At 52.8% G+C, this 16,544-nt stretch overlaps 1 protein-coding gene across 8 annotated transcripts in view; it reads left to right on the top strand.

Annotated features, from left to right (window-relative positions):
• The first annotated feature begins 3,487 nt into the window (after positions 1–3,487).
• The window catches only part of fbrsl1 (fibrosin-like 1), a 44,542-nt gene continuing 31,485 nt past the window's right edge, over positions 3,488–16,544 (top strand). For 5 of the 8 annotated variants that reach the window (XM_076048254.1, XM_076048250.1, XM_076048252.1 and 2 more), the window contains exons 1-2: positions 3,489–3,705; positions 4,807–4,855. In XM_076048254.1, the coding sequence (XP_075904369.1) occupies positions 3,676–3,705; positions 4,807–4,855 (79 nt within the window). In that variant the 5' untranslated portion in view covers positions 3,489–3,675. Of the gene's footprint in view, positions 3,706–4,806; positions 4,856–16,544 lie in introns of all 8 variants that reach the window. The other 3 variants (XM_076048255.1, XM_076048251.1, XM_076048256.1) reach the window with 2 other exon arrangements.

Raw genomic sequence — 16,544 nt, 5'->3', positions numbered from 1 at the left:
CACTTTCCTCTCTTCTTTCTTTTTTTTCTTTTCGCTGCTTCTTTCTCTCCTCCCTCCGGCCCCTCCCTCCTCCTTCGGCCTCACTCCCCTCTTTCTCTCCCTGCGCCGCAGCAGCAGCAGCAGCAGCCTCTTTCCTCGGGGAGCTCTTGTGTGGCTCAGAGGAAGCTGAATCATAAAGCATGGCTAATGAATAGAATGGGGAAGGAAAGCTGAGGCCTGCTGCTGACGGCCCTCCAGAGAGGAGCCCGGGCCCCCCCGAAGCCCCAGGCTCAGATAGCAGACGGCCCCCCCGAAAGGTCAGGCTTCCTGCGGCCTGCTCCAAGGGGCTTTTGGCTCCTCGGCAATGTGGCTTAAATTTCCCCTTACACACACACACACACACACACACACACACACCACCACCCTCCTGTCTCCGTCTCTCTCCCCCAGTCTTTTTTTTTTTTTTAAATGGTTGAATTTCCCCCCCATTTCCTCTGGAAAACCTGGCCTTTGCCGCTCTGCTTCTTCCACCTCCCCCCTTTGTCTCTCTCTCTCTCTATATTTTCCCTCCGTCTCATCTTTCCTCCCCCTCTGTTTTTAATGGCAGCCCGGGTTGCCTCAACAAAGAGAGTGTGAAGAATTTGTTATACATGACCTCTGCGCGCCACAACCGCAGGCGGGCTCCGACTGCGGGCCGCAGCACAGAAGAGGGAAGAGAAAAAAAAGGAAAAGAAAAAAGGGAAGAAAAGAAAAGGGGGAAAATGTCAACTTCTCCGGCGAAGCGCGAGCGGAAAACACGGCGGCTCGCCAGAATCAGGGCTGTGCTTTAACATGCCTTGTGAAGGGGGCGGGGGGGGGGGGGGGGGGGTGAGCTGCTGTTAGCAAGTCGGCCTTGTAATTGTGGATTACGCCAGTGAGTCACGCAGGACTTCTTGGCAGGTGCAAAAACACCGACGTTTAAAAACATAAAAATGTCTTGAGTGTGGGTTTGTTGTTCTGCTCGGCTGCTGCTGGAGGCCAGCGTTGTGTCTGCTGTCTCGATAACCGCCCTGCTCCGAAGAATTGTTTGAACCATTACACAGAGTTATGACATGACCTCCCCTCCCTCCATCCCTCCCTCCCTCCCTCACCCACTCACTCAACCACCCACCCGCCCTTTTTTCTTTTTCTTTTTCTTTTTCGTTCCGTGACCCCGGCACGCCACGCTAAGCGACTCCCTCCGCCTGCTCCCGTGTCCGTCTGACAGGCTTCATTTCATTCTGAGCCCCTATTTTTCTTGCAGGGCCTCCGGGGGCTGTGATTCAAGGCTGCTGCTGCCGCTGCTGCTGCTGCTGCTGCTGCGGCAGTGGCGGCGGCTGCAGCGCCGTGGCTTGGTACTGGAGCGTTTAACGCCGTCCAAAGCTAACAAAGAGCCTGTGTTTTAGCCCAGTGCTCCGGTTCTGGGAGACTGAAAGAGGGCAATGCGGCCGCGTCTCTCCCCCTCTCTCTCTCTCTCTCTCTCTCTCTCTCTCTCTCTCTCTCTCTCTCTCTCTCTCTCTCTCTCCCTCCCTCTCACTCTATCTCTCTGGCGCACCGCGGTCGACCGTAGGCGGGGAGCAGGAAACAGGAAACGTCTTTATTAGTGCCGGTAACAGCTCCAGGTTATCGCTGGAAATCGACACCGTTTCCGAGGCTGTGATAAGATCGAGCGTCAGGCCGAGCGTCAAGCAATTTAACCAACGTCGGCCGGGGAAGGGGGGGGGGGGGGTAAAAACAACTAAGGTTTCTAGGGCTAGGATGAGCTGCTCACTGTGAAAGTCTTTGCTCAGAACATGAAGTGTTATTGAGGTGTGGAGATTGTTTGGCAGCGTCTGCTGCCCGGTTTTTCAGTCCAGCTGCGGAGACGTCTGCCTCGTCTCCAGCGTAATGGAACAAGATGGCACTTCACTCGCACCGCCAACTAGAATGAGAAGAAGCAAAAAAAAGAAACTCAATATCTCCCCCAGCAATCGCGACCTGAAAACACACATGCAGAGACACACACACACACACACACACACACCGCCGCAATCCACAGACCCCGCCGTGAGCAGTTTCGTGTAGGAACTGATCTGCTTTCGGGAGGAAGTGTGCCTCTTTCACCAGACGAGCGCCGTGTTGCACTGCCAGGGTGAGAAGCAGTCAGCGCTGACGGCGTCCTGCCGGCTGAAAAAAGCTGCGGTAGCAGAGTTAGCAGACAGAAAGTGGGGCTGGTTAGCATGACCCTGAGATTAGAGCTAAGCGAGCAGGAAAAAAATAAACAAATGAGGTTGTGGCTTCGTTGACGGTAATGGTGCAGCACAGCTGATTTCTTGGTTAGCATAGAGGAAGTAGCCTGGCTGGGGTGGGTTGGTTGGTTGTAATCCAGCTCAGATCCGTTGGTTAGTTCAAGTTAGCTAACAGAGGAAGTCACCTGGTGTTGTTTTCTATCACTAGTCAGCAAATATAAACTATTTTGCCTGTTTTTTTATTTTGAATGGGGGTGGATCAGCAAGTAAAAAACAACTATCTTCTGTTTCAAGCGTAATTAGCAGCATACTTTGATGATGAGTGATCATAAAGTAGGGCTAGCCGAGCTAGCTTGTGTCTGCAAAGTACCCTTCAGGTCCTTACACACCGGCCAATAGGCAAAGCGACCCAAATAAACGACGCAGAAATACAAGTTTTTCCCTGTACACACCTAGCACGCGACGAATATGCATCTAGTGAGCGCACACACACTCAGGCACACAAACAACCGCAAGTCAAGGCCTTGTCTGTAAAATGTGGATTAAAACAAAGCGGCCACTTGTCAGAGGTCAGCTAGCAACACGCTAGCTACGATGATGGGCCAATCAGCTGACTGCCAGTGTTGCAGTGTCCACTAGCTTAGCTTAGCTTAGCTGAGCTTGGCTCCTTGATGAACACGTTGTTAAAAGTCTGTTTGTTTGTTTGTTTGTTTGTTGCTTCCAACACCAGACGGAAATAACTGCAGATGTGCATTTTGTTCATAATGCATATATTCATATTCAATTCATATAATGTGCTTATATGAAAATCACTACAATGAAAAGGAAAAAACACCTTACTTTTGATTTAAAAGAACCGCAATTTCTTTATTTTTCTTTTATCTGTTTATTTGGGGGGGGGGGTTATTTCCTTCTCTCAGTGGCTGTCAAATTGGCCTGTGCTCGTATTCTTCGCAATCATCAGCAGATGGCGGATGGCCATTGTGCGCGTGTGCTTTAACGGCTTACACGCCGTCCTCTTCCTCTTGCCCTTGTTTTTAAACTGCTGAATAAAGCAGAAGAAGGAGGAGGAGGAAAAGAAGCGTCTGGTCTCCCGCGGCACTGCTGTGGTTTGACGGCGAGGAGACGAGACGTCAAGAACAGACAGACAAACACGGCGTCGGGAGAGAGAGAGAGAGAGAGAGAGAGTGACAGTGTGGTGACGGAGGAAGAGAAAGGAGGAGGAATTTTTTGTATTTTTGTTTTTTGGGAAGAGAAGACGACGTCCTCAAAACACTTGTGAAGAAGTGACGGCGACGCTGCCAAGGACGGCCATCTGTGTTTGCAGAATTATTTGCTTTTCTCTTTTTGTCTCTCCGTCTCTCTCTCTCTCTCTCTGTCGCACACACTCGCTGTGATTCGCTGCTCAGTCTTTACATATGCTCCCTTTTGTGCCGCACGAAATACACGGATGGCAGTTAAGGACACGCGGGGCTCTTTGGTAAGAACATATGTCGGGCTCAGTGTGCAGAGGAGAGATGAGAGGACGGTGGCGGTGGGGGGGGGGACGCACCTATACGGGAACATTTTCTCACCAGGAGGGTGAGTTTGGTTTCTGCTGCCTGTGCGACTGAAATGATATTTCTGTCACACTGCAAAACTACATCTTCATGTGGATGTTTATTATATTTGGTTTTGGATTTTTTTTTTTTTTTTTTTTTTTTTTTTAATTTTTTAACATATATATTCTTTGGTTGTGTTGTCGCCTGGGCGTCTCGGCCGCGTCCCTCAGATGTGGAAGAAAAGAAGAAAAAAAAACAGCTTTTCTTTGTTTAGTCTGCGAGTCTTTAGCCGCGACCTCGTGCTGAAATCGACCCCCCCCCCCATCCCCCTCCCACCTCCACCAACCACACAGCTTGTCGGTCAGCAGCCAGGACGACCGTGTGCACCTCCAGGTTGTTGTCTCTCTGCCGCTGCAGAGGTTGAATACGGACGTTTGCTCTTCCAGAATGCAAAGAGCTTTCTTGTGTTGTTCCTGAGTTGCGTTACTCAATTTAAAACTAATATGTTGTGGTGCAAAATGTGATTTGTTCGCGGCGACGGCGTACACGCAGGCAGGCAGGCAGGCAGGCGGGCGGGCGTCTTTGTCTCCAGCAACTGACTGACTGACTCACTGACTGACTGACTGACTGAGTCACTCGTCTTTCTTCCGCTTGGCTTTTTTTCAGGTGGCACAACAGTGCCACCTAATGTTACCTCGCCGGCGAGCAGGATGGAATCAGGTGGCGAGGCGAGGGAGCTCGCTCGCCCGCTTTGATCCGACTCTCGATCGGCCGAGTGAGTGAGTCAGTGAGTGAGTGAGTGAGTGAATCAGTGAATCAATGAATCAATGAATCAGCACCGGTGCAACAGGAGCTGATCAACCGTCTCCAAATGATCTGCGTGCTTCTTTTTTTTTTTTAAAGCCGAACGTGGTGAAATTTTCTTCTCTCGCCGTTGACAAAAAAAAAAAAAGATCTTCACCCCTCCCCCACTCCCCCACTCTAACCCCCCCCAGCCCCCACCACCACCCCACTAATGACCTCTCTCCTTGTGTTGGCAGGTGTCTGATGTAGGATCAGAGAAGCTCTTCTCTCCCACCGCACCCAAAGGTAAGAGTCGGCTCGGGTTCCTCTCCACCTCGCTCACTCTCTCTCTCTCACACACACACACACACACACACACGCGACAACAACCACGGTGACAACAACCGCACAACCGCACACCCGGGTCTGTAAAACCCTCCTCAGCTCTCTAATCCCGCCGTCCTCATTCACATTTAAATGTCAGCAGACATTAGCCAGGGCCTGCTGACTACATATGCATACATTTATTTATTCTATTTATTTATTATTTCATCTCCTTCACTCTGGTGCCCGGTCCGGCGCTGCGGCGGTGGGCCGACCCCGCCGAAGGCTCAGCCCTCCTGCATATTGGTTCATTAGAGGGGATTTGGAGCCTCGCTGCCACATGCTCGCCGCAAATGGGAACTTCCCCTCCGGCTATACAAGCCCTCTGACAGCAGGCCGGCGCCATAATGGATGCCAAAGGAATAAGAGAAAGAGCTTTGTCAGCCCCCCCTTAAACCTTCCCTCACACACACACACACACACATACACACACACAGCCTTCGCGTCGGACGGCAGCAGCAACAACAAGGACACTGACGGAGGAGGAAGAAAAAGTAAAGAATAAGAAATAAAACAGAAACGCAACTCCTCGTCTGCCGTCACTGACGTGCGTTGAAACAGGAGGAGGTGCACGTCCGCCCCCGCCGCCCCCCTCCCCGACTCACACCTGCAAGATTGAGTGCACGTGCCGTGCACGCCCTCGGCGGGTCAGTGTCGGCGAGCAGAGTGACAGCTTGTGGTTTCGGGGGTTGGTTGCAGGGGGGGGGGCGCAATCTACCCGCCAGTGACAGATAGCAGCGTGCAGTCCCCACCCGCTCCCCCCCCCCTCCCTGCCACTCTCCCCCCGGGGCAGGAACCAGGAAGCAGGGCCATTAACAGCAGACCTGGCAGCAGGAGGGCACAGCCGCCACCGCCTTAACTGCATCCACATGAGAAGGGCTTTTTTTTTGTCGGAAGGGGTCGGGGGGGGGGGGTTGCTGGAGGAGGCGGAGCTCCGCTATCCTGGACCACCAATAGGGCGCCATCATCCGGTGGTTTCTTTTCTTTTCTTTTCATGCTACTTTGCGGCTGCAGCTGTTTCTGCATGAAGACTTAAATATCCAGGAAGTGAGCAGCGACCGTCTGCTGCTGCTGCTGCTGCTGCTGCTGCTGCTGCTGCCAGTGATGTCACACATGCGCAGGCGCGTGCGTGACTGCGTGCGCTCCTCCAGTGCCGCTGCTGCTCCGGGCCGCAGATCTCACTAACGTGCTGGCGGGGGATGAGGATTAGGACGGTGGTGGCATCGCTAAATCCACGTAATCCAATCAGTGGCCCTCCTGATTGTCACTGCGGCCCTTCATCCACGTTCCGCTGTTGTGTATGTGGGAGAGTGAGCGAGTGGGCCAGTGGGCGGCGCCCGCCAGATTAGGAATGCGAGAGGTGGTGGGTTTTTTTTTAGCCGGACGAGTGATGGAGGTGTCGTCAGGCCACCACGGTGGCAGATGTCCCTCCAGCTGGCTCCTCCCCCTCTTCATCCTCCTGCTCCTCCTCCTCCCCTTCCACCACCTCCTCCTCTTCCTCTGGCCGCAGTCACAGCAGAACCTCAGTTACTGGTCTGACTGGTCTCAGTGGTCTGACTGGTCTCAGTGGTCTCACTGGTCTTACTGGTCTCACTAGTCTCACTGGTCTCACTGGTCTTACTGGTCTGAGTGGTCTGACTGGTCTCACTGGTCGGCTGTGCTGGGAGACCGGCCGACCGAATGGGGTGGAAATATAATTGCGCCTTCGCTCGACGCCGCGCTTCCCTCTGAACTTCACACTCGTTCTCACACAAACATGCACATGCACGCACGCGCACACACAAACACACACACACACACACACACACACACACACACACACACACAGGCAGGCAGGCACAGAGTTGAGGTTAAGTCTAAATTGCAAGCGGCCCTGCAGTCTGTCACACTAATGAAACGCTTCAGGATTAATAGAGGAGAGAGACAAAACCAACACTGTAATCACCTGCAGCAGCGCCGCACTGTAATTACGCACACTCAACCTGGGTTTGGGGCAAAAAGCCAACATCCTTGTTGTCTCCTCCTCCTCCTCTTCCTCCTCCTCCCCCTTATATTTGCTCTCCCAGTCTGTTGGCGAGCCTGTCACCCAGGCAGCCTGGCGGCCGCCGCTAGGCTACCTAGCCTCCGGCGTCGGCGGCCGTGGTCGGGGTAAAACTTCTCCTCGGGGCTCTCGAGCCGCGATCGCTTCAGGAAAATGCGGCATCTGCCGCTGCAGCAGCTTGCCGTAGCGTCCAGTGGGGGGCGATAGCGGCCATGCGGTGCGTCGGCTCCGTTTCAGGTTAATAAAAAAAAGAAAAAAGATTGTCGTGACTTCAGACGTAACGTTGGTGATGTGCTGCAGCGCCGGGTTACCGTGACAACAACACAATAATAATAATGGCACGGACCTTTTTTTTTTCTTGTTCCTTGCGCTCACGCTGCACCAGCTGCTCCCTCCATCCTCATCGGACGCAGTTTGGCTGAAAGCTCGCAGAAGTTTTTTTCTTTTTTTTTTTTCTGCCCAACGTCTGTCTGTGTTGGTGGTTTGGAGGTAGGAAGGTTCAGCGCAGGGCCGAGGAGCGCCGTTATCTAACAGCCGTCGTTTTTTTTTGTTTGTTTGTTTGTTTATTTGCTGTCTTGAGCCCTCCTGCAGATTATCGATTTCCTGGAGGACGGCGTGTTTAAGTTAAAAAAAAAAAAAAAAATCTGAGCGAGTGAGCGAGCGAAGGGGAGTAGAGGAGAGGGAGGGAAAAAAAAGAGAGAAAGGAACAACCTGCGCTGCACTCGGCGCCCCCCCCACCCCCACCCCCGGCGTCGAACCGCCGGGTCAGAGTTGGCCGTTGTCACTCGCTGGAAGGCGAACGAGGAGCTAAATGCGGCAGCCGCGTTGCCGCGCGGCGCCCGTGGAGGCGGGGAGAGGGGGCGGAGTCATCACCTGGCTGTCACCGGCCAGAAATATCCACTCGCAGCAGCTCCTGGTCGGGGAGATGCAGCCGATCAGCCGGAAGCTTCTGTGCTACCTGCGTTCGGCCAGACAGACTGACAGACAGACAGACAGGCAGGCAGGCAGGCAGGCAGACACACCCAGGGGCATCTTGGGATAGCGTGGGAGGGGTAAGAGTGGGGGGAGGAGGTGGCAGGGCGGAGGGCCGGGGGTGGGGGGGCAAGATTGGTAGAAAACCCATTTCTGAAGTGGATTTGTGGCCTTGTAATCCTGATTAATTTTGACCCGTTGTGCTCATTTTAAACAGAGCATTACAGTAAGCGTGAACACAGCGAGCTCCGGGGCGAAACCGGGAGCTTAGCGGCTTTGGGAGGCTTAGCTGCAGATGGCATTTTAAGCCGGACTTAATAAATTGTTTCCATTAAACTTACCGGCCCACACATACTGGATTAGACCGGTGGAACAAAGGAAGGAGGGAGCGCGCAGACGGAGAAAGGGAGGGGAGGGGGGAGGGAGGAGGAGGAGGGAGGAGGAGGAGGAGGAAAATAAAGCAGGCACGCTGGCAAACACACACACACACACACACACAAATCATGCACACATCAGCCTCTGTTAGCGTCTCTCTGACACCGCGTGGTGAAGGTGAAGCCGCCGTCAACGCCGACGCTGCGTCGGAGGAGACGGAAGCTCCCGGGTTTGAACTTTGTGGGAGGGAAAAAAAGAGGAAAAGGAGGGGAAAAAAAGATCCCCTGACTTTGCTGCTCGGGCTCGTCAGAGATGTTGCACCAATTTGCTTAATTGACGCAAAAGTAAACAAACAGGGGGCGGGGGGGTGGGTGGGGGAGGGGGGGAGGGGGGAAATAGATGCATAAACCATTTAGCCCGGCAGTGGATTTAGAGCTTATCCTCTAACTGTTTATGTATAAACACATTAGCGGCGCTGTAGCTTAAGGCTTTAGGGGTCTGTGCCTGGACTCCTCCTCACGTCTCCCTCTCACTCTCTCTCCTGCGTCTTTATTGTTCGCAGTAGTCGTCGTATTTTCACTCATATATCAATCTGCCATCCTGAAAAAAAATCAATTCCTCACGCCTGAGCCCCGCCCCCCCGCCCCCCGCCCTGTGTGCTATCCCTCACCCCGCCCCTCCCCCTCCCCCTCCCTCTCTCCCTCCTACACCCCACCATCGGCTCATGGCTCGCTCCCTGAGCTCTCATTATGTGCTACACGGTCCCGGGTCCCCGTGTCGAATGGCTAATCAAGCGCCCCGTCTGCAGCCGCGCTCTCTCAATAGGTGCTGAGTGGCCTTTGTTCCGCCACTGCTGTTTGCTGCATGTCAATAAAAAAGAAGCCGCCTCCTCCTCCTCCTCCTCCTCCTCTCCCTTCCTCCACATCCACCTCCGCCTGTTCCTCCTGCTGCTCTCACCTGGGCCAACCCGGTGGGAAGCGGAGCCGCCGCAGCGTTAAGCAGCAACAGGCGCCTCGCGGGCCATGGCAAAGCTTCCCCTCGTGACGGCGGATTTAATTTGAAAATTCATTCTGCGGTTCATGCTTCTCATCTGCTGCCGCCGCCTCCAAAGGCCCCGCTGACATTTCTCTAATCCGCCGTCGTCGTCCTGGAGGTTCGTCCCCGGCACGACGGGAATTTTGCCAGAGAGGATTCCTGGATTTCAAACGGCCGGCCGCGTCAAGCTCAAAGGCAGTAAAACACAACAGCGTCTCCGCGCGGCTCGTGCAGCGGCAGTTTAATGTCCCGCCACAATATCCGCTGCTGCCCGCTAGCTATGCTGCCAGCTGCTATGGCGCTAACTCTGCTCTAGTAGTTTGATTTCCACTGGCATGATTAAAATATATATATCATTTTTATCTGTATACAGTACCAGCCAAAAGTAAAACGTATAAAATGTGTTTGAGTTATTTCACACTTTTATTGTTCCCTCCATAATTCCATGTGTGTTCATACATAGTTTTGATGCCTTCAGTGAGAAACTGCAATGTCAATAGTCATTAAATCAAAAGACATTAGATTCATAGGGCGAGTCCAAACTATTGACTGGCGGTGTGTATATTATACAATAATTGAATAATTGAAATAATAGTCATGTGATGTCAACCCTGTGTTAGACTCTGTGCTCCAATTTCACTGACGTGGGTTTATTTATTTATTTTTAGCCAAACTAGCCTTAGCATCCCAAATATTAGCAAAAAAACAAAACAGTATTAAAGCTTTTTATTTTTATATTTGGGTCTATGGGGAAAATGCTTTTGGGCCCCATTTGCTGCAGTACCTCGAGTGGCCACTGGGAAAAAAAAAATCGGCATCCCGACATATTGCCAGTTATATCCAGTTCTTATAATACATCCATGGCGGAGACGCTCCTGGAAAAGACGAGGGAGCTGCGGCGAGCGGGCAGGCGAGCTAGCGAGTGAGCGGGCGGGCGGGATTAGCGCAGAGCGGCGGAATTGGAAGCGGCCGAGACCGCCGCTGTGGAATTCCGAGGCCTGGCGAAGCTCACGTCGAGTGCCTACTGTGATTTGTTTGACAAATTCCAGGCAGCCTGCAGGACATATTTTCTTTATCAAGAGGGCCAATGTCTGCGTGTTGACACAGCACTTATGGTCAGGCTGCGGGGGAGTTCTCGGCCGGTGCTGCTGGAGCATTTTTTTTGTTATTTCCCCCCCCCCAAAAAAAAATTCTTCAGCAAGCCAAACTGTGTGCGTAAAGGAGGCGCTCGCATTTTTTGGATGCATCGAGAAAACAGTACCTCCCTTTTTTTTTTTCTTCTTCTTCTTTATTGTAAGCAAGGATGCAGCGGTAGCATTTTTTTTTTTAACAGAATAAGCAGAGCACGAGTGCTCTGTAGGAGAGTCAGTATAGTATTATTTTAATGCCCTCAGAACTGATTCAAATGCAAAATCGAGGTGTGATTCGATCCTCCGGCATGAAACAAACCAAAGACGGCAGGTGTGTTACCTCACAGTCTGGAACCAGGAAGAGGAGAGAAAACACCGGGGGAGAGATTGGATGGAGGGAAGGGGGGGAGGAAAACAAACAAACAATATTTTTCCTTTATTAATCTCTGTGTTATTACCGTCCGCAGACAGAGGACAGTTTATGAGCCGGGTGATTTGTTTTTGTTTTTTTCTTTGTTTTTTGTTTTTTTTTTTTCTTTTTTCTTTCTGTTTTTTTTTCCCGCAGAAAGCGAGCGATATTAACGCCGCCGCCGTCGCCGCGCGCTCGGCCGCTTGTTTGTGCAGCCGCCCCTGTCGGAGAGATGAAAATAAATAGCGGCGGGAGCTCGGCGGAGATGAGACACCGTGTTTAATTATTAATTGAGCCATTACTGACAGAGATTGCCTTTTTTGATTTAAAGCAGGACGGGCGCTGCTTCGGGGACAGAAAAAGCAATTACAGAATTCCCAGCTTGCACTGCTGCCGCTGCTGCTGCCGCCGCTGCTGCTGCTGCTGCTGCTGCCGCTGCTGCTGCTGCTGCTGCTCGCCGTATTCTGCCGCACACAGTAGAGAGAGAGAGAGAGCGGGAAGAGCGAGAAAAGACAAAACACTCACACACACACACACACACACACACACACACAGGTCCTGTTACACTGCGGCGTTCCATAAATTATTTTAATTCTGCTTCAATATTTATAGCGTTTTAAATCACGATTACGCTGTCATGTCTTATTTATGCCGAACGGCGGCGGCGGCCGCATTACCCACAATCCCTGCATGGGCTAGCACCTCCCGGAGCAGGGGGGGCAGGGCGCCGTTACAACCAGGAAGTGATGTCAAGCGGCGAAACACCACCATTTTTTTTCTTTCATTTTTAATATGCAGCGCAATTAGCCGTCTTGTAAAGTTGGAGGTAATGTGTCGCGCTGCCGCCGCGATGCTCGGCGGCGCCGTTAAGAGCGCCATTAGAGCGGCGGCGGCGGCGGCGCTTTTAAGAGGTTCCCAGCGTGCGTTGAAATATTCAGTCTGCCTCCTGCCTGCTGGTGGCGACGGCGGGCCGCTGCCGCTTTAAAACTCCTGTCAGGAATCAAAACGGCGCTGTGACGGCGGCCTCGGCGTGTCGGCGCCGCCCGACACTGGCCAGTCAGCCAGTCGGTCGGCGGCGGTCTGTTCATCTGACGGGGATGGTTGAGTGGCGGCAAAGAAGAGTTGTGTGTGTGTGTGTGTGTGTGTGTGTGTGTGTGTGTGTGTGTGTGTGTGTGTGTGTGTTTGTGTGTATGTTGGAGTAGGATGATGCTAACTGGCTAACTGGCGTTTTAACACCATCAGCCTATCATCAGTGTGTGTGTGTGTGTGTGTGTGTGTGTGTGTGTGTGTTTAGACCATGGGTCCACCTTCGACGGCAGCAGCAGATATACGATTGGCCGTGTGCAGGGGGCGGGGCCAAGGACGCCGCACCCCGCCTGTGCTCACTTTTATTATTTCCGGGGGTTAAACGATCAAAATTCCGCCGAGATCTTTCCGGACCTCAACTCCGACCCAGTTGGTCCGACCCGGAGGGAAGGGAGACCCCGCCCCGCCCCGCCCGCCTGCTCCGCCTCGCCTGACATTTCTTTCCGGCGGCGCCGCGGGTGAAAGCGCACGGCGGGGAGTCGGCGGCGGCGCTGCAACTAGGTGTCGGATGATTGTGTCATCTCGGCCGGAAAAGGTCACGACGTGCTCGGGTGAAACTGCAGGAGGAGGAGGAGGAGGAGGGAAGAAAAAGAGGGACTGTAGAGGAAGGGCAAATGGGATTCAGCGAGCAGCTCCTCTTGTCACCGCCGCCGCCGCTGCATCGCTTCCTGGCGGCAGCAGGAGGTCCTTGCGTGACGATCAGAAGAGGAAGTCGGTGGTTGGCCTGCAGGGGGCGACCTGTTGGAGCGCAGACCATGGAAACCAGCACGTCTCGGCTCCTGTTAGCGCTGCTGCTGCTGCTGCTGCTGCTGCTGCTGCTGCTGCGGTGTTTTTTGAAGAAGGCATAAAACTGAAGGAAGGAATTTTGAGGAAACAAGACTGCACACTCGTCATCATCATCATCACCGTCTGTCGCATCTTCTCTCAACTCTTAATCCTCCTCCTCCTCCTCCTCCTCCTCCTCCTCCAGCGGCGCCGTTGGAAGGCGTTTCCATTGTTTACCAGGAAGAATACATGACCGCTGCCTTTATCGCTGCTGTCAGGCCTGAAATGCAAAGCGTGTCGTCTGTGATCACTCACAGAGCTTCTTCTTCTTCTTCTTCTTCTTCTCCTTCCTCTTCTTTTTTTTCTTAATCCTTGATTCAAAACTCCATGTGCTCTGCCAACCAGAGCGCGCACACGCGTGTGTGCGTGTTTCCTTTCTTCCTCGCTTCGCCGCTGTGCGTCTGTTTGTAGCTTCCTCCTCCTCCTCCTCCTCCTCCTTCTTCATCTTCTTCCTCTTCCCCTGCTTTGCTACGGGCGTTTTAAGCTCATCCGCGCTGAGCGCTTCAGAGCCGCTGTTGTTTGCAGATGAGCGACGCTCGCCGCCGCCGACAAAGCCAGATGGCGTGCGATTGTGGGGCCCCAAACACGACGCTTGGACGAGGCACAATGGCTGGCGAGGGGACAGTCGTCGGGAGGCCTGGACGGATATTACAGGCGCGCCTTGTCGTGGATTTGGACGTTTTGCGGGAGGCGCTTCAGAGACACACGCACGCACACACGGGGCTTAGGGGCGTCGCCAGGAGAGGAGCGGGGGGATGGGGGGGGAAGAGGGAGTGGGTCTCCAGATTCCATAAGAGACAAGGACACGGGCCGCATCACGGGAGTCTGCCAGGGAGGGGGAGGGAGGGAGATCACACATCAAACCAAGAGTCTTCAGGCGGTTAGCATCGGGTTAGCATCGTGTTAGCATCCGATCCGTCTGCTTTGGAAAGCCCTCCTGCCCGCTGTCAGCCGTCAAAGGTATATTAATTCAATTCAATTCAATCCAGATAACTTTATTAGTCCCCAGGGGGCAATTTAGTTTAAGCAGCTATGACGTAGAAAACACACACACACACACACACACACATACAATAACAAAAACAAAACAACAGTACATGTCCGGCTGAGGCTGAGGCACTTCAGTTACCGTCAGTAAATTATGTGGAGTGGCAACAATTAAATGACACAGCACATGACACATGACAGAAAAAATATGAATAGAAATTAGTCACAACAATGAATAAATAAGCAGGTGGCACATTAGTGACTGTCTTTATCCATATCCTAGAGCTTAATTGCTGATTATTGCACCCAGAAATGGACAGCATTTGCTGCTCGCTGCCTGCGATGTTCAGTCATTCAGCCCTCGTAGCGCAACAGGAGGAAAATAAGACTTCTCTGTGGAGCTGCTGCGTCCCACTGCAGTCCAGTCCGTCACCTCAAAACCTCAACGTTAGCCTCATGTTTCTCAGCTGCTAACCTGCTACTAGCGTGGAGCTGCATTAGGGCCCCCCCCTTGCTGTTTATTGATACTGGCCCCGAGTGCTAGCTGAGGTCGACGGGCCCATTTCACCCCGGCCTGGGTGTCCTGCTGCACTTTCTGCCAGTTCAGGGAGAAGCTTATTTAAATGAAGGGGAAAAAACGCACAAGAGTGGCCTCCTTCAGCTTTCAAGCGGCCGTCTGTGTGGCTGTTGTTTTTGGCCCGGCGCTGGACTCCCTGCACTGGGCGCTAGTGTTGGAGCCCCTAATGGCCTCTGACTGACTGTGAAAGTGCATTCAGAGAGGAGCCGGCGTCCAAAAGAACCTCCTCGGCTGTCGGGTCTTGGCGCTGCTGCAGCAGCAGCGTGGAGGGTCGAACTGCGGGGCGGCTGTTTGGCTTGGGGAGGAGGAGGAGGAGGAGGAGAAGGAGGAGGAGGAGGAGCTCCAGGAGGCCACACTCAGACTCAGATACACTGGAAATACAGGATATATTGTGATTTAGCAATACACTAGCAGTCAAAGGTTTCAGTACTTTCTAGACTGCAGACGCTGAAGACAAGATGTATGTAATTATACAGCAGAGAAAACACGTCCACTAACTCTAAATATGAATGGTGGCTATTCTGAAGAATTGAAATATAAAACTTGCTTCCTGCATAATTCCATGTGTGTTCATGCATGGTTCTGCACTGTCAGGAGTGATGACAGTGAAAGAAAAGACACAATACACACTCACAGGGTGTGTCCAAACTATTGGTTGGTAGTGTATTATGATTTAGCAATATAATTTACACCTTGTCTTTGCTTCTGTGGATGTTGAGGCAGCTCTGGGGGATTTTGTAGGTATTGCGTTAAAAAAAAAAAAAACAACAAGAACTAGAACAACAACGCCCTGGTGCTTTTTTGTATGGTTGCTCCATGGTTGGTTTCCCCCCCCCATCTGAATCCATCAGCGTCGGCGCGACGGGGAGGTAAAAAAGAGAGAGAAAAAATAGGGCCACATCTGTTGTGGAGCGCTAACAGCGACAAATTGCAACAAAATTGTGTCTCTCCTGCGTTTTTTGGAAGGGATCTATACGCGGCCGGCGCTCCGGCTAATGATGCAGGTATTGACTCATCTGCTGTGAAGTGCAGGGAGCGAGTGCTGAAGTGCCCTGGGCTCCTTATCAACCTGCTGTAGCTGCCCTAACACGTAGCCACGTAGCATGTTAGCGAAGCGGCGGGCCTTCGGTCCCCCTCCCCCGCTAATCCTGGTAGCAGGTGGTGGCGGTGCGGCGGCGGCGCCGATGTGTTTTCCAGGGACGACCAGCCATCTGGGTCTCGGCGCTTTATGGCGCTTAAAAAATGCACTCTGGAGTGCGACGCCGACCACACTTAGCTTTTAGCCGCCGCGGCCGCGCAACCACCAGCAGCGGCAGCATCAGCGTCATCGCCACCGTGAGCGGCTGGCGGCAGAGCGAGCAGGCTTTCAGGAGAATTTCACCGCCACCGCTTCGACACGGACTCATCAAACAGTCAGACACACTTTGGCGTTTCCATTTTCATCCCTGGAACTCCTTCGCCAGGCGTCTGAAAGATGTCGAGCTGGAAGAGAAAAGTGTGTTTGTTTGGTTTTTGGTTCCTTTTTTTTATTCTGATTTCTTTTTTTCTTTTTTTTTGAGGAGGAGTGGTGGTTGTTTGTTTTGTGTATTTTTTTTTCTCCCCCCCCCCACCCCTCCTTTTGTGCCAGCCTGTCTTGCTTGTCACTTTTAGGGGTTCTTTGTGTTGTTGTTGCCGTTGTCACAGTTTTTTTTTGTGCGTGTTTTGCTTTTTCTTTCCCTCTCGCGTCGTCTCTTTTCATCTCACGTGAGGTTTTCGGCTGGTTTCCAAGCCCGACTTGGTTTTTGCATCACCCTGTCATACCCTCACCCCCACCCCCACCCCCCACACCTCCAAAAAACACACACGCAAACGCACACGCACATCGACACAGTCTGCCTCGCAGACAGACACACAGAAAGACGTACGAGCGTTTCCACGCGATTCCCCTAAAGTGGCTGTGTGTGTGTGTGTGTGTGTGTGTGTGTGTGTGTGTGTGTGTGTGCCGCCTTCACACTGGTGGCAAACGCTTTCTTGGCTAATGGAGCGCGGCAGTCGTGAAAGAAAACATGACGTCCACTGAGTCTCGACGAGTCGCGGACACATCGCACACTTCTGGCCTCAGCGCCGAGCACTTTGAGTGCGTGAAGAGCTCCACACTGAAAAAGACGGCGCGATAGGGAAGAGGAGCCGCTAGA

This window comes from Nelusetta ayraudi, unplaced genomic scaffold, assembly GCF_046127955.1.
Source record: "Nelusetta ayraudi isolate G7.1 ecotype Tasmania unplaced genomic scaffold, CSIRO-AGI_Nayr_v1 ptg000098l, whole genome shotgun sequence".
Taxonomy (NCBI): Eukaryota; Metazoa; Chordata; class Actinopteri; order Tetraodontiformes; family Monacanthidae; genus Nelusetta; species Nelusetta ayraudi.
This window is presented reverse-complemented; position numbering and strand designations above follow the sequence as displayed.